Below are 21578 nucleotides of genomic sequence, written 5' to 3' on the forward strand. Positions count from 1 at the left end.
GGTCACTACAAATTAAAGGGTAACTGAGACGGATGAAAAGTAAAGTTTTATACATACCTGGGGCTTCCTCCAGCCCCCTTCAGGCTAATCAGTCCCTCGCTGTCCTCCACCTTCCGGATCTTCTGCTATGAGTCCTGGTAATTCAGCCAGTCAGCGCTGTCCGGCCGCATGCCGCTCCCACAGCCAGGAACATTCTGCACCTGCGCAATAGTGCTGCACAGGTGTAGTATGCTCCTGGCGGCGGAGTGTGTGCATGCGCACTACGCCTGACTGGCTCAAGTACCTGGACTCATAGCAGAAGATCCAGGTGGTGGAGGAGGACAACAAGGGACTGATTATCCTGAAGGCGGCTGGAGGAAGCCCCAGGTATGTATAAAACTTTAATTTCATCTGTCTCAGGTTTACTTTGTTACACAGTAGTACTATACTCTACATATGCACTCCCCACAGAGCTGCAGGGAATCCACTGAGAATGCTGTGCACATTGAACACAGAGGTGTTGTCTGTTTACAATCTCCTCATTCCCCTGCAGAGTACCTGCACATCACCCTTACATGTACCCACACTTACATTGCCTAGGGCCTGATAGATGTTCTTTGTTCCGGTTTGTACCTTTTACAAGTACTCTTACCAAGGACTAGTTTTAGTCCAAAGGGAATAAATATAGTAGTCTACATATCCTTCTCACTTCAGTTGTCTTGTAAAATTCCTAAGCGTTGGCAGTTAAGAGACAAATTTCATGTTACATACTTTTAATCAACAAAATTGTAATATGCAAATTAGAGGAGTCGGAGTCGTGGAGTCGGTGGAATCCTAAACTGAGGAGTCGGAGTCGGTGGATTTTTGGACCGACTCCATAGCCCTGCTTTTTATTGGACAGTTTGTTTTGTGTCCAGATTTTTCTTACTATCCAATACTTCCCCACACAGGAGGTGGTCCGGGAGGAGCTGCAAGTGGGCACCAGTTCTTCCCTATGCACACCGCTCACGTGACCCAGCCATGTGTGCAAAAAGGCATATAACCGTTCCCACGCCGCCCCAGTGGCATTAATAAAAGCATTGAAAATGTTTTCTTATCGCAGGTGAGAAGCACGCGATTTTATAAATACACTTGAAAGGATGTGGGAAGGGTCTAAAGCTTTATTACACACTGAGCAAGGTGAAACAACAGAGCTATAGTGCTAGCCACAGAGTGCGTCTGTAGCAGTGAGAAGTGTAGGTGATTTAGGTGATTTTCTCTGTTGTGGAAGCAACTCCCATTACTTTTTGCCATTAAGGAGCTATAGGACCACATCAACTAGGTACTTTCAGCATGGACTTTTTTAAAATGGGAAGCTGAATAAGGGCTTTAAGGGAGGAAACATTTCTCCAGCAATATGCTGGCGTTTGTGCCATCTAAACTGCAAATGGTGTTGGACTTGGGAGGGGGAAGGGGGTCGATGTCACAAGGTACTGATCTTGACAGATAAGCAGACTCAATCCTTTTTTTTATAGCCCCTGTTTACTCTGCAGATGACATATCAGTTCTGCCATTGAGACGTCAAAGAACCTTGGCCAAGGTGCACAAAAAGCATCTCCATTGAACAATTAATTAGCTGAGTACAGTTATGGTTCTCTATTACACTAACCAGAACATAGCTAGGTTTACTGACATGCTGTATAACAATAGTGGCAGCAGTGTGATGTATAAATCACTGCTTCCCAGTTAAAGCAGTAGGATTAGCCATACTATGCCGGGGAAAAAAAAAAAAAACATATATAAGTACGGTAGATAAATACTTGATCTGCTTACATAACATGTATTGTGCTGTCCACGTTTTCATTTCAGTGAATTACATATAGTAAATTAAGAGAATTCTGTTCCTGGTGGGAACCATGTCTTTTGCCCACCAGTTTAGGCTAAATTCTGATGTCATTTCTGCCCTTTACTTTTTTTTCTTTTCTCCTCCAATCGCTGAGTCACCTCAGCTTTGAACTCTTGGACCTGAACTCTTACACAGGATAGAAGGAAAACGTACAGAAATGTACCATGTACTTTGAGAGTTTAGCCTGTCTAATTCCCCTCATCCCCACCATCCTACCGTAATTAATCAATTTAATTGTGTGTAGTTAAAAGTAGTTCATTTTAAAGAAGCGCCGAAAATTTTTTTTTAAAATGTGTTATGTAATGGTTTTGTTCCATGATGGAAGCACGAATTTAACATGGGCTGGGCTGTCTTCATTTTTCTTTGCTAGGCTTGGTGATTCTGTACTGAAGAATTCCATGCATGTAAGTGTACTAGACAGAAGTATGAATGGCGATTGTTACCACAAAAGGTAGAATGCCTTGTGTCTGTGTCCTGTACCAAATATGACAAAGTAAAAAATTAGCACAGTGACGTAAAACATGTCATACAGGGCTGTGAAGTGAGGTGGGGGTTGCCAAAGCAGTGATCTGACCCATGAATAATGTCACTAATGTATCAGAACATCAGTTTCCAGCAGTGCATGTGTTTGGGTGACAGATGAAGAGGATAGTCAGAAGGCCAAACAGATTACAGAGATGAACGAGATCACCTTACACAGCTTGTGGACACCAAACCCTAGGATTGTACAGCATATGGAGATGTGACACCTGAAGGAGCACATTATCAGCCATTAAAGGCTCTGACCCAGCTGTCAGATGTAACCTTGTAAATAGGAACAGCACAAGGAGACTCCAGAGCATGGCCAGAGAAAAATAGATAACAAGAGCATAGGAGAACCAGTTCTATTAGTACTGGAACAATTTATTGTTCTAACTAGAGGAGTCCACCTACAAGCATAGATGTAAGCACTATCTCAGATCTAAAGGGTGTGCTCAGTTAAGGGGCCCATACACTCAGCCGATTTTCTGGCCGACCGATCGATCGCAAATCGGTTGGCCAATCGACCGATCGATGGCCGATTTCGATGGATTTCCATCGAACTGGCAAGGTGGAAATCTAGGTCGATCTGTTGAGATTGCTTATCAGTTTGCATTGGCCTTAATGGAAATCTGATGGCAAAAAAATGCCATCAGATCGAATGTCAATAGATTTCAAACTGAAATCTATTGGAATTCTATCCTGGTAAAAAATGTTCTAAAAACGCATCAGATAGATCATCAGATGCATTTCTTATCTATCTGCTGCCAATCTGACGAGTGTATGGGCACCTTTAGTCATCTTCTGGGTAAGAAACAAGATTTCTACAGTTAAAAATCATGTTTTAAAATGTGGTCAAACTGTAACCTCAAGCACCTTGTAGCTGATAAACATCTTAAGGAAAGGTCAGAGGAAAATAGATAAAAAAAAAAAAAAAAAATAGATCTACTTACCTGGTGCTTCCGGTAGCCGATCTGTCCCTCGCCGCAGCTCCAGGATCTCCCCCACTGCAGATGCCGACCTCGACAGGTGGTTATCTTCTGCACCTGCAGGAGCGCACGGCCATCCTCACGTGGCCTGGAGCATTCTGCGCAGGCTCTCGGCCAGGAATGCGAGGCCACGCACTCGCACAGAAGATGCAGACCTGGCGAGGTCAGCATCTGCAACTGAGGAGACCTCGGAGTTACGGCGAGGGACTGATCGGCTGCCAGGGGCTGGAGGAAACCCCAGGTAACAAGGGGGATTTGGAGGCTGCCATGTTTAGTTCCTTTTAAGCAATACCAGTTGTCTGACATCTGGATGATCCTTTGCCTAATACTTTCAGCTATAACCCCTGAGTAAGCATGCAGCAGATCAGATGTTTGTCATTATTGACAAGATTAGCTGCATGCTTGTTTCTGGTGTTATTCAGACACTACTGCAGCCAAATAGACCAGCAGGGCTGCCAGGTGACTGGTATTGTTTTAAAGGAAATAAATATGGCAGCCTCCATATTCTCACTTCAGTTGTTCCTTACGGCTCGAATATTGAACCAGCTACTGCTTCTGGCTTGATTCATCCTGCTGTCCAGACAGCAAGTGGCCAGGCATGCAGCCTACAGCAATGAAAGCCTGTGCTATAAGAAATGGTTGACAAAAAGGCAGTTAAACTTTGATATGTACTATTTGATGGGCACTTGCAGCCGGCTGCAAGAATCTAGCATCTGCGCTCATCTGGTGCAGCAGGAGGCAGTTTGACATGCAGCGGTTTTTCATAGACTGTAACCGCACTGTGGGCTAGATTTATCAATAGTGTCTGAGAGAAAAATCTTAGGTGGTTTCTAGAAATCATGCAGAACTGTCTCAGATGTTTTAAGAAGGTGCAATTTCCTTCTAAAACTGTTCTACAACAGGCAGAGATTCAAAAATCGGTCCTAGTAGGAGTAGCCCATGTCTCTGTTCTAGTGAGGCTCCTGCCCTTTCTGCCCAGGATGTAGACAAAGACCTCGTAGAATGCGCTCTTATTTGTTGTGATGCTGGCACCAACACGTCATATGTTTGTTGGTTTATCGGATCCATCTCGACACTGTATTTGTCGCTTTGTAACCTTTATTTTTTTTATGGCCGGCGAACATTATAAGTAGGTTATTCAAATGTTCCGATTCCTTAGGGCCAGTGCACACGAAAAACCGCTAACGGATCCGCAAACGCTAGCGGTTTTTAAAGGGGTTTCTCAGAGCGATTCTAGGCAAGTTTAGAGAGATTTTCTACAGGGCTGTGGAGTCGGAGTCGTGGAGTCGGGCAATTTTGGGTGTCTGGAGTCGGAGTCGGGAAAAAATGCACCGACTCCGACTCCTAATGAATTTGTAACTGTAATTAAAATAGAAAATATGATAAAATGTTCTATTTCTCAGATAATAGTCATTAAAAATAATGTATATATACAGTAATAGATATGCTTAGTCCACAAAAATAAAACAAACCAATCAAAATTAGTTACTTGTGCTGCTTCAATAAAGCAGTCCCCGTATTTTTAAGGTCAGATATACATATCTGATTGTGACTGTATATATGATGTGTACACAGGAATCTCTTATATATACTAAATAACATCTATGCTGTAAGAATAAAGCCTGATGTGTAGCTGTGTCACTAATAGAGATGGTCAACGAGATGGAAATAATTCTGCATTGATGCTGATTTATGCAAATGTATGCACTCCCTTTGCTGATGAAATCAAATAATTTGATGTGTTATTAAAATTTGGTTTGGTGACTACAAATTAAAAGGGTAACTGAGACGGATGAAAAGTAAAGTTTTATACATACCTGGGGCTTCCTCCAGCCCCCTTCAGGCTAATCAGTGCCTCGCTGTCCTCCACCACCCGGATCTTCTGCTATGAGTCCTGGTAATTCAGCCAGTCAGCGCTGTCCGGCCGCATGCCGCTCCCACAGCCAGGAGCATTCTGCACCTGCGCAATAGTGCTGCACAGGTGTAGTATGCTCCTGGCGGCGGAGTGTGTGCATGCGCACTACGCCTGACTGGCTCAAGTACCTGGACTCATAGCAGAAGATCCAGGTGGTGGAGGAGGACAACGAGGGACTGATTATCCTGAAGGCAGCTGGAGGAAGCCCCAGGTATGTATAAAACTTTAATTTCATCTGTCTCAGGTTTACTTTGTTACACAGTAGTACTATACTCTACATATGCACTCCCCACAGAGCTACAGGGAATCCACTGAGAATGTTGTGCACATTGAACACAGAGGTGTTGTCTGTTTACAATCTCCTCATTCCCCTGCAGAGTACCTGCACATCATTCTTACATGTACCCACACTTACATTGCCTAGGGCCTGATAGATGTTCTTTGTTCCGGTTTGTACCTTTTACAAGTACTCTTACCAAGGACTAGTTTTAGTCTAAAGGGAATAAATATAGTAGTCTACATATCCTTCTCACTTCAGTTGTCTTGTAAAATTCCTAAGCGTTGGCAGTTAAGAGACGAATTTCATGTTACATACTTTTAATCAACAAAATTGTAATATGCAAATTAGAGGAGTCAGAGTCGTGGAGTCGGAGTCGGTGGAATCCTAAACGGAGGAGTCGGAGTCGGTGGATTTTTGGACCGACTCCACAGCCCTGATTTTCTAAACATGCCTAGCTTTTTTTTGGAGCGTTTTTGTGTAGCACTCTTTATATTTTGTTACAGTACAGCTGGTGGCTGGATAGTGTAATGGTTAAAGTGAACCTAAAGCCACGGGAAAAAAATTAGATGAAATCACCTGGGGCTTCCCTCAGCCCCCTGCAGCCGATCGGTGCCCTCGCAGCTCCGCTCCGATGCTTCTGCACCCGCCGGAGGCCGCAATAGCAGCATAGGGGGCGATGGCGGTGACGGCCACACCTGAAGTGTTCGCCGGCGGGTGCAGAAGCATTGCACGGCGAGGGCACCGATCGGCTGCAGGGGGCTGAGGGAATCCCCAGGTGAGTTCATCTCATTTTTTTCCCCGTAGCTTTAGGTTCACTTTAAGGGCTCTGCCTCTGACACAGGAGACCTGGGTTCGAATCTCGTCTCTGCCTGTTCAGTAAGCTGGCACCTATTCAGTAGGAGACCTTGGGCAAGACTCCCTAACACTGCTACTGCCTATAGAGCGCGTCCTAGTGGCTGCAGCTCTGGCGCTTTGAGTCCGCCAGGAGAAAAGCGCGATATAAATATCCTGTGTTTGTTTGTTTGTAACTGAACAGCTACTGTAACAAAAACGCTTGGAAAACCGATCTGATCTAGTGTTTTTCAGAGCAGTTTTCCACTTTCCTATAGTTAACATTGAGGCAGAATCGTCTCAGAAATCACCAAAAATTCTGAAGGACCAGAGTTTGCGTTTGGGGAAAAAAAAATGAACCGCTCTGGTGTGCACCGTCCCATTGACTTTCATTAGCCAAGCAGTTTTCGGCCCGCCAACGTTTTAAAAAAACGCTCAGAACCGCTCTTGATGTGCACCAGCCTTTAGACCTTTCTAAGTACGGTAAATAAAGGCTCTCTCAACAAGAGTTTGGAAAGATTCTACTCTTTCCATTTTAAGAAGAATACAGAATGATGGTATAATAATTTCTTGATTTCTATGGAAATGTTAAGTTACTTTAGGTAGGCAAGATAGGTCTATTCAGAATATAATCTTATCAGGTAAGATAGTCATGCAGGGATCTTTAATGGTGAGGCATTGTAAATCTCTTACCCACCTAGCTGATGTGACTGCCAGCAGGAAAACTGTTTTAAAGGTGAGCAAAAGACCAGCTCTAAAGGTACGAACGGTGGTTTGGTTAGCGGTTCTAAAACCAGAGAAAGAGCCCAAGGAGGAAAGGTTTTTAATTTCTAAGGCCTATTTTTGGACACTGCTCTTATAAAGGCAATGACATACTGATCCTTGGCTACTGTCTGTCTAGGAATACCAAGAGGTCCGCTATCTGTACTTTGATTGTACTGACTGCTGGGTTCATATCTACCCTATCCTGTAGAAAATCTAATATCAGTGACGGACTATCCTCTCCTGATTTTCCACCCAGTTTATGTCACTACCCCTTATTACAGTGCCCTTCATTATGATGTCTCCTTATTCTAGTGCATTTTATTAATGGGCTCATCATTATTCTGAATTCAATGCTTCTTTTTACTGTACCCCCTATTTATAGTGCTCTCCTTTATATTTTTCCCAACCCCCGTGATGTGAAAAAAAGGCCAAGGAACCCCAGCAGTGCACTCAAGGAACCCTGATTGTGAAAGCCTGAGCTAGAAGCACTTCCTTGACAGCCAAGAGTTCTTTGAAATTGTAGGACCTCCATTCCAACCACGGATACCAGGTTCCCTGAATACAGATCTTGAGAGTGGGCCCTCAACCCCAAGAACTGGCATCCGTGGTTAATCTTAAGGTACATACACACGTCGGATTTGCACAAACGACCCGTCGTTTGGACGTCAAAACGGGCGCGTGTACAGTCTGTTGTTCAGCTGATAAAACCGGACTTGAGCGATCCACACCTCTACTTTCTGAGAAAACTAAGGAGCGCTAACCTCCCACAGAAGCTGCTGGTTAATTTCTACAGATGCACTATAGAAAGCGTTCTGACCAATTGCATGATGGCCTGGTACAACAGCTGCACGAAGGCTACTAGAGAAGCCCTGCAGTGAGTTGTTAAAACAGCAGAAGCCATTATTGGCACTGAACTACCATCACTGGAACTTTTGTATAATACTCGCAGCTTGAGAAGGGCCAAAAACATTATCAAGGACAACACTCACCCTGGAAATGCCCTGTTTGAGCTCCTTCCATCAGGTAAATCCGCACACACACAGACTGAAAGACTAGATTACTTACCGGTAATGTCTTTTCTGGTAATCCGAAGGACAGCACCCTGAGAAGATGTCCACTCCCACATTCACTGGACAGGACCGCACTAAAGAATTTGCATAGTTAGGCAGTATAAAAGGCAGCATTTCACATACCACATCAGTTATAAAAAAAGACAAGACACCAAATGATGCTTCAATATAAATTTTTTATTTACATGGGTGGGCGTCAACGGGTGCTGTCCTTCGGATTACCAGAAAAGACATTACCGGTAAGTAATCTAGTCTTTCTCTGGACATCCTCGGACAGCACCCTGAGAAGATAAACAAGAACCTGATATCTAGGGAGGGATAACTGCCTGTAAAACCTTTCTGCCAAAGGCTAAATCTCTACTAGCAGATACGTCTAGCTTATAATGTTTAGCAAAAGTGTTTGAAGAAGACCAGGTAGCTGCTCGGCAAATCTGCTCAATACTGGCTCCTGCCCTCTCTGCCCAAGAAGTTGACATCGATCTCGTGGAGTGAGCCTTGATGGATGCTGGCACTCTCTTATTCTGCACGCTGTAGGCCAGGGAAATGGCCTGTCTTAACCATCGTGCTATGGTAGCTTTTGAAGCTTGCCTTCCTCTGTTTGGTCCTGAATGAAGGACAAACATCGCCCTAGACCTTCTCCAACTGTTAGTGACCTCCATATACTGTAAGATACAGCGTCTAACATCAACAGCCTGCAACTTCCTTTCCTTGTCATTTGAAGGATTTGGACAAAAAGAAGGTAAGTAAATCTCCTGTGACCGGTGAAAATCCGAGACCACTTTTGGTAGAAAGGTAGGGTCCATCTTTAAAGTGATGCGATCGTCTGAAACAATGCAGTATGGTTCATCAATCGACAAGGCCTGGATCTCGTTTACACGCCTTGCAGAACAAATTGCTAGTAGAAACACTGCCTTCAAAGTAAGGTTTTTCTCCGATATTTCTGATAATGGCTCAAAGGGATGTAATGAAAATGCCTGTAACACTGTGTTTAAATCCCAAGGTGGGGTCCTTATTCTCTGTTTTGGTTTCAACCTAGACGTTGCATGGAAGAACTGAATTATAAAGCGATCTTCTGACAATTTTTTCTCCAAGAATACACTTAATGCAGCCGTCTGTACTTTTAATGTGCTGATGCTTAGGCCCATTGCGAATCCTGCCTGTAAAAACTCTAATACAGAGGATATCAAAGTTCTTGAGACCCCTTTCCTTGAGCACCAATCAGAATAAGTTCTCCAAGCCTTCGCATACATTTTTCTAGTTACCTCCTTTCTGCTGCAAATCAAAGTTTTTATAAGTTCTTCTGAAAATCCCTTTTGTTTCAGGAGTGTCCATTCAGGTTCCACGCTGTTAGCTTGAACATGGTCAGCTGTGGATGGAAGAACGGGCCCTGAGATAGTAAGTCTGGTCTGTTCGGTAATATCCAGGGATCCTCTACAGCTAACCTTTTCAGCAGCGAAAACCAAGGTCTTTTTGGCCAAAAAGGAGTTATCAATATCGCTCTGACCTTCTCCTGCATTATTTTGTTCAGTACTTTCGGAATCACTGTAATTGGTGGAAAGGCATAGACCAGAGGAAACTCCCACTTGATTGAGAAGGCATCTATGACCTTTGAGTTGTCCTCCCGAGAGAGGGAACAGAACTGAGGGCATTTGTTGTTGTGCTTGGAAGCAAATAAGTCTATGTCTGGACTGCCCCATTTCTGCAGAATCTCTTGAAACACTTCCTGGTGAAGGCTCCACTCGTCCTGTAACAAAGTCTCCCGACTGAGGAAATCTGCCATGCAATTTCGAGAACCTTTCAAATGTATAGCTTTTAGAGAACAAGTCCATTGTTCCGCCCAGGACATTATCCTTTGAGTCTGACTCCAAAGGGAAGCACTCCTGGTACCCCCCTGCCTGTTCAGGTATGCCACTACTGAAGAATTGTCTGTCTGGATCAACACATGTTTCATCTGGAGGAATGAGGAGAAATGTTCTAGAGCCAATCTGACTGCTTCCAACTCTCTGTTGTTCGATGGCATGCTGCTTAGAGTTTGAGACCATAGACCCTGGGCTGGCATATTCTTGAAGTGTGCCCCCCACCCTATTGCACTTGCATCTGTTGTCAGAATGCATTCTGTTGGAAAGTTCCAGAGACGGCCTGTCGAGAGATGTACTTGTTCCTTCCACCAGTCCAAAGAAAGCTTCACCTTGGGAGGGATCAGTACCCTGTCGTCTAGAGAAGACTTCTTCTTGTTCCATACCCTCAGGATCCATACCTGGAGTTGCCTTGAATGAAACTGTCCCCAAACCATAGTCATGAAGGCAGAAGTCATGAGCCCCAGAAGTGACATAGCTTCTCTTATTGTTGTGGTCTGAGCACTCTGAAAGGAAAGAATACAATTGATTAATCTTTGACCCTTATCAACAGGCAGAAAAACTTTCTGAACAGAAGAATTAATCGTAAGGCCTAAATAATTCATGACTTTTGAAGGTTGAAGACAAGATTTCTCCCAGTTCATGAGCCAACCTAATGACTCCAGAAAGTTAATTGTATAGCTCAACTGATATGAAACTGACTCTGTAGAAGGGCCCCATATCAGCAGGTCATCTAAGTATGATATAACCTGAATAGATCGTATTCTAAGCACTGACAGAACTTCTGCCATTATCTTAGTAAATAACCATGGTGCTGATGATAACCCAAATGGTAAAGTGAACTGGTAATGTCTTACCTCCCCTGCAGTCCTGATGGCAAATCTCAGAAACCTCTGTGATCTCAGACTCATGGGGATGTGTAAGTATGCATCTCTGAGGTCTAGGGACACCATATAACAGTCTCTCTGTAGTAGGTTCACTACTGTCCTCATATTGTCCATTCGAAATCTTTTGTATAAGATGAATCTGTTCAATGACTTTAGATTTATGATGAACCTGTAATCTCCTTTGGGTTTTTTGACTAGGAAGACAGGGGAGTAGAAGCCTGCATGCATGTGAGAGGCGGGTACCTGGCGTATCACCTTCTTCTCCAGTAGGGAGGCAATCGATTCCATCAGTGCCTTCTGAACAATCATATCCTTTGGGTGGGGGGTTACACAAAATCTTGAATGAGGAATCCTTACAAACTCCAGATCGTATCCCTCTAATACAATCGATCTTATCCATTTGTTCTGGAAATGTTCCTGCCAAGTCTCGAAAAAATGCGTGATCCTTCCTCCTACTGGAATTATGGCGTCATTGTTGCTTTGGCGTTGTAACTGAGCTGGAGGGATTAAGTAGGAAATTTGATCTGGCTCCTGGACCTTTTGCTGTATTCCATCTTCCTCTACCACTTCCTGTAGAGGTATTGCTTTGCTTCTTCTGGTTACGAAAGGATCTCTGGAAACGAAAAGTTTTCCTCTTAATTGGGAAATTTTTCTTCCTATCTGATGATCTGTCAAGGGTCTCCTCCAACTTGCTACCAAACAAAAGGTTTCCCTCACACGGAATGCCACATAAACGTGATTTTGATGATGAATCTCCCTGCCATGTTCTTAGCCAAACCGCACGTCTTGTAGAATTTACTAATGCTGATGTCCTAGCTGACAGCCTTACAGATTCATCTGCTGCATCAGAAAGATAATTTACTACTAGAAACAAGGTAGGGAATGCTTTCAAGATCTCCTCTCTTGGCGTATCTCCTGCTATATGCATATGAAGTTGTTCTAACCAGATTTTTAAGCAACGTGCCATGGCTGTGGATGCAACAGCAGGTTTAAACCCTGTAGTAGATGACTCCCATGCTCTACGCAATAAGTTGTCCATCTTTTTATCCATGATATCTTTTAAAACACCTGAGTCCTCAAACAGGAGGTCTGAACTTCTAGACATTCTAGAAATTGAGGGATCCAGCTTCGGAACTGGACCCCAAAATTTCTGATCCTCAAGTCTAAAAGGATATCTTCTAGCTAACGATTTTGGCCAAAATACTCTCCTTTCTGGTACATTCCATTCTTTGTCTATCATCTCCTTAAGGTTCTCATGAACCGGAATGAAGGTTGATTGTACCACTGACAGGCTTTCATACATTTTATCCATAGCAGACAATTCCTTATGTTCGGCTTTAACACCCATAGTAATATGCATTGTAGACAGTAACTTATCCAAGTCATCAACAGCAAAAGCAAACTTTGCAGATTTCAATGCCTTTTCCTTTTCTTCCTCCGAATCAATAAAACTACCCTCAAAAGATGAATCCTCCACCTCTCCCTCAGAGAGATCTGATACTTCCTCCTCTCTATCAAGCTTCCTTTTCTTAGATGGATGTTGCGTTTTATCAGAAGTAACCTCTGTAGGTGCTGAAGGAAGGGGAGGGGTAGGAGGGGGAGGAGAGGTGTGGGTAGCCACTCCTTTGAAAGCTTGAAAGGTAGATGATAGTTCAGATTTCATCCATCCCACAAACTCCTTTAATACCCCAGAAGATTCTTGCTTCACAACCTTATCAGCACATTTCTGACATAAAGATTTTGAAGATATAGGAATTCTAGTGGAACAAATTGAACATCTCTTTGTATCAGTTTTCTGTTCTGCTTTCTTATGTTTTTCTCCTTTATCTCTTGGATTGGGCTGTATAAGAGGAAAGAGAACAAAACAGAAAAAAGGCCCCTCAGTAAAATATACTAATATAGTATATAAAATATAAATGTAAAGCAATCCCACCAGCAGGATTAGTTTACCAGAGAGGAATTGGAACCTTGCTCCGCAGCCTGAGAGGAGGATCCAGCAGCCTGCTCCATGGTCAGCCGATTCACACTGGAGGCTGAAAACCAGGAGCCTTAAATACCCACAAGCCCACCCAGCCAAAACGCCCCCTGTGCAGCCGAAAGAGGTGCCTACCTACAACCATTGCCGTCCGCAAGTTCCGTAGGACGCTGACAGGCTTCCTGAGCCCGCAATGGCGCTCGGCGTTCCCCTCCTGGCTGCCTCACATGACCCGATCAGCTGACAGAGGGCGAGTAAACCGGAACTTCCGGTTTCCGCGTGTGCGCGCGCTCTGGGCAGGCTTCCGTAGCGTCTGGCGTCTATGCTGCGGAAAGCTCCCCACCTTAGACCAGCCTGGCTTACGGTATTCCTGGCAGCCTTCTGGCAGCAGCCCCTGCTCCCTGGCATGGAAAGCCTCAGACGTTTCGACGAAGTGCATCCTGCGTGGACAGGACAAAAAACTGATGTGGTATGTGAAATGCTGCCTTTTATACTGCCTAACTATGCAAATTCTTTAGTGCGGTCCTGTCCAGTGAATGTGGGAGTGGACATCTTCTCAGGGTGCTGTCCGAGGATGTCCAGAGAAAGACAGCTTTTTCCCATCCGCCATAAACTTGATAAACTCTGAATCCTCTCTGAAATAATTAACACTGTGTACAAATTGTTTAAACATCTGTAATACCTGGCATACTTGTATAATTTCTTCTCTTCCTTGTTACTATCACTATGTTCCCTATATGCACCGTGGGGTTGTCATGAAAAGTAATTTCGTTGTGTTACATAATGACAATAAAGTGAATTGAAAGCGCAAAACCGACGTGCGTACGCACCTTAAAAGGTGCCCATAGACCTAAAGATTATGGGCAGATTCGACAAAGAGAAATTTATCTCTTAATCGAATCTAATTAGAGATAAATTTCTCTCTTGTCAATTCTGCCCATACACTACAGGTTGATTCCCATCCTATTTCAGCATGAAATTTAAAATGTTCAGGGAATCTCCTGAGCCCGCTGCCCCCCCCCCCCCCAATGAATAAATGTCCCCCCGTGTGCATTTGTACGTTACCTGTCCTGTTGCAGCCTCCGGGCGGTATTCCGTATGCGCTACTGGCGCATAGCATCTGACGTCAGACGCTATGCACCAATAGCGTGTACGGATAGCCGCCCGGAGGTTACGGGACACCTCGCGGAGGCTGCAACAGGTCAGGTAACGTATAAATGCACAAGGGGGCACATTTATACATTGCGGCAGAGGTTTCGCCATCTCGTCACTTGCTCGGAAATCGCCGCCGCACACCCGACCAAGCAACTTAGGCCCGACATCTTGCAGCATGCGCGATAGACAAACCGTCAAATATCTGTTCCAAAATTGGTCGCTTTGTCGGTCGGGCATGCACTTGGCAGCAAGTCACCTGATGTAAGGCCACCTTTATGGAAGTTTATGGAAAACTTGACTGACCAAGGCCGCCCTTGGCCAGGCAATTGATTATGAATTGAGTCACCCTGTGAGATTTTGGTCCAGTGTAGCCCCTTATGCTGGGGATACACGGTACGTCTCTGTACCATTTATCGACCAGCTGATAATATTCAGCTGGCCCGATCAAGCCTCTCGACCTGCGCCCACTCGATTCCCGCCGGCGGACAATGGCAGGGAATCGAGCGGCTGATAAGGACCGCCGGCCGGGACGAGCGGGGGTCGATTCGGCGGCTAATCGGCCGCCGGATCAACTCATGTATGCCCAGCATTACACACTCCTAGGAGTTTAGGTTCACTATGAGCTTGCTGGGCACTGTAACCCTGCGAGATCACATCCAAATCATCAGCTAAACCCTCATCCGAGAAATTTGTTCTAGCGTTTCTCTACTTCACTGCGGTAAGGAAGCAGTAAAAGGTCAACTGATCTTAGCTTTCCCTGAAATAGCTGACCTAAGGGTCTCAAAAGTAGTAGCTTCCTCTAAACACCTTTGACACAGAATTTTATGCCCATGTTTCTGAAAGTTTAGCAGGACTTGAGCAACATCATCTAGTTTTGTTTTTAGGTTTAAGGGAGATTTCGCTATTATTTTTTGCCTACAAACATATTGCAAAACCCAGTAAAAGGAGAGCGAGAAAAACAGAGAGGGAGGGACATAATTCAAGTTTAGCATGTGAATACAAAACCATCACTATCAGTAAGTAAACTATCCATGTAACTATTATGCCTGTCCCTAGATAGCAGAGGCTACGCTTTGTGGCACCGAGGACTGTGACATTTAAAAACTGATTCTGTGGGAACAAACAAAATTTAGTTTTTTGTAGTTTTTGAGAAAAATTCTAAGAAATTTTTTTTTTTAAACCATTTTGCTGCAGTATATTTATGCAACAGGGGGGCAGAGGTGACACAGTGGGGCACATGGAGGCATAGAAAATGTACAGGGGGTAGAGATGGCAGTCTTTTGACTTATGGACAAATTCCAGTTAAGAACAAGCCAACAGTCCCCATCTCGTTTGTTAACCGGGAACTACTTGTATTGCACGACAATAAAAATGTAGCCAAACGACAATGACAGGTGACAGATATCTGGTATTCTGCCCGATCAAACTGGTGGACCAATTCAGATGACTATTAGGCAGATATCGTCCAGTCGACCGGGTGTGTAGGTCGTTCAAACAGTATTGCTCCAGAACATGAGCACACGTCATATCAAATAGCACTTCCACATGCGGTGTTCCAACGACAGTCGTTTGGAATATCGGTGCATGGGGGCGTCATTTAAAAGACTTGCCTTTTCACTGGGTAATGTAATTTGATAGTCTGCGCTCGTTTGTGCGTACCGACTTTTATCTAGCATGTTTCCACTTTTGGCTTCTATCCGCTGTTCATGCTCATTTTACCCGATCGCTGTTAGAATTTGCCCTGTTGAATTTAGGTGTTTACTTGGGCTTTAAAGTACAGCGAGTCTCTTGATGATCTGGCAATCGCAGAAAAGAACGTGGGCAGAACCTCCTAGTCAATGTGTCAGGATGATTTCGCTCTAAATGAATTGTACATGTTTCTACTTGTCCAGTATTTACCGCGGTGCGTCAAGTAGATCGCTTTATCCTGGGAGACATCTCAGCTGAAGCAGATCAGCTCAGTTCAGACACTTGGCTGCAAGAGAAGTGTCATAGGCACTTCCAGCGTAATCACACGCAAGGAAGGGACAGATCAGTGTCTGTTACTGTCCTAGATAAAATGCAAAATGACAGGGTTCAGACAAGTTACTTTACATCAATACAACAAGGAAATGGAAATGAACAGGGATTCTTTTCCACAAAGCCAATTTGTTTGAAAGCAGCTTGAAGTGGATTACCTTTTTATACAGCGGACTGCATTCATTAATTCTAGTATGCCCATTCTGCCTGTATGTGTCAAGCTGTAATGAAGCTTGCTGCTGTATGACTAATACGCTACACTTCATAAAACACACTCAAGTAACATTGCAGCGCACAGAGTCATTCCTTCAACAAAAGAATTTGCAGTAAAATAAATCTAGCAAGCACCTGCACATTTTTAAATATTTATAGAATTTTCCAACAAGGATATTTTATGGGTTTTCCCAAACAAATCTTGTAAAAAAAAGTGAAGACCTTGCATGGAGCAGGTCACAAAAACGAAGAAGCAATAAAGCACTTACAATAGAGGTTTATACTAGTTTAATGAACAAGCCAGAGCGGCCCTGAACTCAGAATTTCCTCTCTGCTCTAAAAGATAAGCAGCAGCATAACAAAACATTTCTTTGTTACAGCTAATACAAATCCTGCAATAAAACTGCAGTGTGTCTACGTCCTGCTTTCATGGAAGCAGACTTGCCCGATTCGATTGCTCCCCCCACTGTGCTCTTCTGCCCCTCTTTGCCCCCAACTGGCCCTGGAAAAACCTCCAGTTGTTGCCAGTCGGTGCAAATGCAGTCCAGCCAGGTACATTCTCTGTCTCGCTTCCGTTGCTGGAAGCTTCTGACAACGGAAATGCGGCGAGAGCACGCGTGTGGCCGGGCATGCGCAGTTGGCCCTGGAGTACTTTCCAGGGCCAATTGCAAGCAAATAGAGAGACAGAAGAGAATGGTGTGGGAGTGATCAGGCGGGGGAGGGGGGGGGGCATGGCAGTCAGCTGACACAGCTAAGAGATCAAATTACAACGTGTGATTAGTCACAGATGAGGGGGCATTAGACAAGCTAAACTAAAAAAAAAAAATACATATAGGGTGCATTTCTCTAGGTTTTCCTTCTGTCCCTTGCAAGAGTTCGGGTCCACTTAAAAATGCAGAAAATCCTATCTTTAAAAAAAACAAAAAACAAAACCCTAATGCTTAAAGGGGAACTGAAGTAAGAGGTATATGGAGGCTGCCATATTTATTTCCTTTCAATCAATACTAGTTGCCTGGCAGCCCTGCTGGTCTATGTCTCTGCAGGAGTATCTGAACAACACCAGAAACAAGCATGCAGCTAGTCTTGTCAGATCTGATTTGAAAGTCTGAAACACCTGATCTGCTGCATGCTTGTTCAGGGCTATGGCTAATAGTATTAGAGACAGAGGATCAGCAGGGCTGCCAGGCAACTGGTATTGCTTAAAAGGAAATAAACATGGCATCCTCCATATACCTCTCTCTTCAGTTCCCCTTTAAGCAGATAGAAAAAGACGTGTACAAATCAGGAGCCAATCCAGCCAAGCTGATCAATCCCTATCCAATGTGAATTAGATATGATAGTGATAGATTTCTACTCTACACAGTAAATGTGGTATTGAGTAAACTGCAAGCATTTTACTGCACAACTTGCTGATGTATGGGGGGGAGGGGAGTTGATATCAGCCCAATAGTCGTGGGAGTTGATATCAGCCCAATAGTCGTGGGAGTTGATATCAGCCCAATAGTCGTGGGAGTTGATATCAGCCAATAGTCGTGGGAGTTGATATCAGCCCAATAGTCGTGGGAGTTGATATCAGCCCAATAGTCGAGTTGATCTTCTGGATGAATCAGGCAGACTACCTGTAATCAGTCGCTCATTTAGTCGTTTGCCATGCGTACGCACACCTGACTGTCGACCCAACAGACCAAAATCAGATGACAATTGGGCAGGTTTTGTTGGACATGTTTACAGGCCTCAAGGTGGCCCAAAATGATCCAATTTCTAGCGAAAAATCGTTTGAGCAATCAGAAATTCTGATCGGAAAAAAAATGATTCCTTACACCATCAACAAACCAATTTTTGCTACCTATGCTATCTTTGCCATCTATCACAACCAATCAAGAAAATTCAAATTTCGATTCATAATCGATTGTGCCTATCAACTGAGATTATTTTCAACCAATCCGATCAGAATTTCTGATCACTTGAATGATTTTTCGCTAGAAATTGGACCATTAGTGGCCACCTTAAGGGTACTGAGAGCAAGGGTGGGGACAAAGATGCACTGATTTCTGTCCTGTGGCTCCTCCCTCTAGAGCCAGAGTGCTGATGCTGTGGAAATGACCAGACTGAAGTGCTGTGCTGGCCCCAAGGTGAATCAACCCCTCCACCCTACGTGACGGTACACTTAGCTTAGGATTGTGTCTACAGCTCCACAGCTGGCAGCCCCAAATTAGGATTATATCCTTGTGTGTGAATGGAGGAATTTGGGGGGGGGGGGGGGGACTTGCCTGAGTAGAGGGTGGTCTACAAAGCAAGTGTGGGAAAAGGGCGTTATGCGTAATGCATAGAAACTATGACTGCTCAGATACAGCCTGTTTAGGAAAATGAATATACCTGTAGAGATCCTCTAGTACCTACAGTAACCAGATTTGTTTTATACAGGTAAAAAAAATTTTTTTAGTGCAGTGAGGACTATACAAAACTCTGGCGTAGCCTAAGGACATCAGATTATTCTTTGCAGCCAGCATTAGTTGAAATTTAAAGGTAGCATCTGGCAAGGTGTGCGTACTGGTAACCTGTGTGCTGGGTGCTTGTCTGGCGCTGCCACACAAACACCCATCTTGTGAACTGACAGCATAGCTAGAGTCTAACTAGATCATAAACTCCACTAACACATTACATTTGTATGGCTCGGGGTCTGCTGCACCATCAATTAACCCACAGGAAAAAAAACACTGTATTTCAAGCTTGCTGGTCATTTAACACCTTTAAAATAGAAGTGTTACTCACTTTATTCTTGATAGCAAACAGAACACCACACATTCTTTAAATTGCATAGATCATTACAAATACTATCATTTCATCAACAAAGAGCTACTCATTCATTCACAGCAGGAGTAGGTGTAACCCAGCCAATTACATGGTGTGAAGAGAACTTTCCCATACAATATTAATAAGTACGCAGCAGTCTCCTCCGCATTAGTCATCAAGCAGAAGCACAGCTGAACTCCAAGTCTATGTAGCAGCACAGTATAAAATATAAAGCTTGTTTTCCAATAATCGTGATTATAATCTGGAGAGGTGTGATCCCACCTTGCTCAGGGGATATATGGTGGGACAGTACCAACTTGAACTCAGTGCCAAGTACAACTATGTCTCTAAACTCTATGACTGTTTATGATCAATTGACCGTGATGTCTGTACTGGTGCTCCAATCATAAACCAGCTTAAAAGAATAGTCAGCCAAATCATGCTTACCCATTATATACGTACCTGGAGCTTCCTCCAGCCCCCTTGCAGCTGACATGTCCCTCGCAGCATCTCTGCTCCCAGCCACAGCCCGGAGTCCCTGCCGATGCAGAGTCCGACCTCCTCTAGTGCGCCTGCGCCGCTGTCAATCAAGTCCACATTTTCCGCAGTGTACTGCGCCTGCACAGTAGAGGCCGACCTCAAGGTCGGCGTCTGCACGGGCAGGGACCCTGGGCCGCGACTGCGAGCGAAGATGTTGCGTGGGACATGCCGGCTGCAAGGGGCTTGAGGAAGCCCCGGGTAAGTATATCATATGATTTGGCTGACTACTCCTTTATTCGACTGCCTAATGCCGTTCGGCGGCCACAAGGTGACTCCCTAAGGACCGTGTAACACCGATTGGAGTAAAGTCCTTGGGGCAGAGATTGCAGGGGATCGCGTGCATCAACAGTCCCCCATTGGCAATCGCCGCCATCAGACTGTTACAGGGCAAAACCTCCATCTATTTACATTGTACAGCGATGCAATCTACTGCAGCGCTGTACTGGTGACAGCCATGTCACTTGGCTGTCCCCTAGAGAGGCTCCGATCGCGATCCCCTCTCAGGCTTATGCCTTTGAGAAGGGATTGCCCTGATTGGCTGGCGGGAGGAGATAACTAATAAAAATACCGAAATTTATAAAAAAATAAATAAAAATAAACATCACAGCAGCAATCAGAGCCCAACAACAGAAAGCGATCACCGGAACCCCAAATTAACGTAACACGCCCTGCGCATTACAACATTATGCTAGGTACAATCAGCATAGCTAGCATAGTTGCCCCAGTATAGGGGGTTTAGTATCCCAGTATAGCTAGTAGTGCCCCAGTATGAGTAGTATAGTATAGTGCCCAGTATGAGTAGTATAGTATAGTGCCCAGTATGAGTAGTATAGTATAGTGCCCAGTATGGGGAAGTATAGTGCCCAGTATGGGGAAGTATAGTGCCCAGTATGGGGAAGTATAGTGCCCAGTATGGGGAAGTATAGTGCCCAGTATGGGGAAGTATAGTGCCCAGTATGGGGAAGTAAAGTGCCCAGTATGGGGAAGTATAGTGCCCAGTATGGGTAGTATAGTGCCCAGTATGGGTAGTATAGTGCCCAGTATGGGTAGTGCAGTGCCCAGTATGGGTAGTGCAGTGCCCAGTATGGGTAGTGCAGTGCCCAGTATGGGTAGTGCAGTGCCCAGTATGGGTAGGCAGTGCCCAGTATGGGTAGGCAGTGCCCAGTATGGGTAGGCAGTGCCCAGTATGGGTAGGCAGTGCCCAGTATGGGTAGGCAGTGCCCAGTATGGGTAGGCAGTGCCCAGTATGGGTAGGCAGTGCCCAGTATGGGTAGGCAGTGCCCAGTATGGGTAGGCAGTGCCCAGTATGGGTAGGCAGTGCCCAGTATGGGTAGGCAGTGCCCAGTATGGCTGACCCCCCCCCCCCCCCCCCGGCAAGAAGCAGGACAGCGGCTTCCTGTAGCGCGATGTGTATCGCCGTTACCAGGGGAACCACTCTCCTGCTTCATCACAGCAGCCGCGCGGCACGCTGCTGTGAATCCAAATAGCACACGCATGAGAGGAGAATATGAGAGGAAGCGGACACCAGCTAAGGTAACAGCAGCAGCGGCCACGGGGAAGCAAGAGGACAGACCCGCATCCCAACTGTTAACGCCCCACGGACTAGCAGTGGGCCGCGGACCGGTGGTTGGGGACCAAGCCCTACAGTACTTTTTAAGTCTGTCAACTGTACTGTATTTGGTAAAGCCACATTAATATTGTTTATTACATGTATTTTATGCACTTTGTATAAAACCACAGAAAATTATGTTTTAATATAAATTCATTGATATAATGCATGTTCATACCAAGCTCATCATATCCTAACAGCACATGAATGCCATATGAAGTCTATAAAGACCTCTACAGCTAGTTTAAATCTCAGCTCTGTTTGTAATTAAAAAAAAATGAAAGGAAAAATTACATAT

General features: G+C 44.7%; 2 protein-coding genes across 2 annotated transcripts in view; both read right to left on the reverse strand.

Annotated features, from left to right (window-relative positions):
- The window catches only part of ACVR1B (activin A receptor type 1B), a 76239-nt gene that overhangs the window by 32743 nt on the left and 21918 nt on the right, over positions 1–21578 (reverse strand). The gene's annotated exons all lie outside the window — the stretch shown is intronic.
- LOC137544135 (uncharacterized) lies at positions 8350–11449 on the reverse strand. Its single transcript, XM_068265206.1, has 2 exons — positions 10947–11449; positions 8350–10595 (listed from the first exon to the last, which is right to left on the reverse strand). Exons 1-2 carry the CDS (start codon positions 11374–11376, stop codon positions 8542–8544), a joined length of 2484 nt encoding a protein of 827 aa, XP_068121307.1. The 5' UTR covers positions 11377–11449; the 3' UTR covers positions 8350–8541.

Source organism: Hyperolius riggenbachi, chromosome 2, assembly GCF_040937935.1.
Source record: "Hyperolius riggenbachi isolate aHypRig1 chromosome 2, aHypRig1.pri, whole genome shotgun sequence".
NCBI lineage: Eukaryota > Metazoa > Chordata > Amphibia > Anura > Hyperoliidae > Hyperolius > Hyperolius riggenbachi.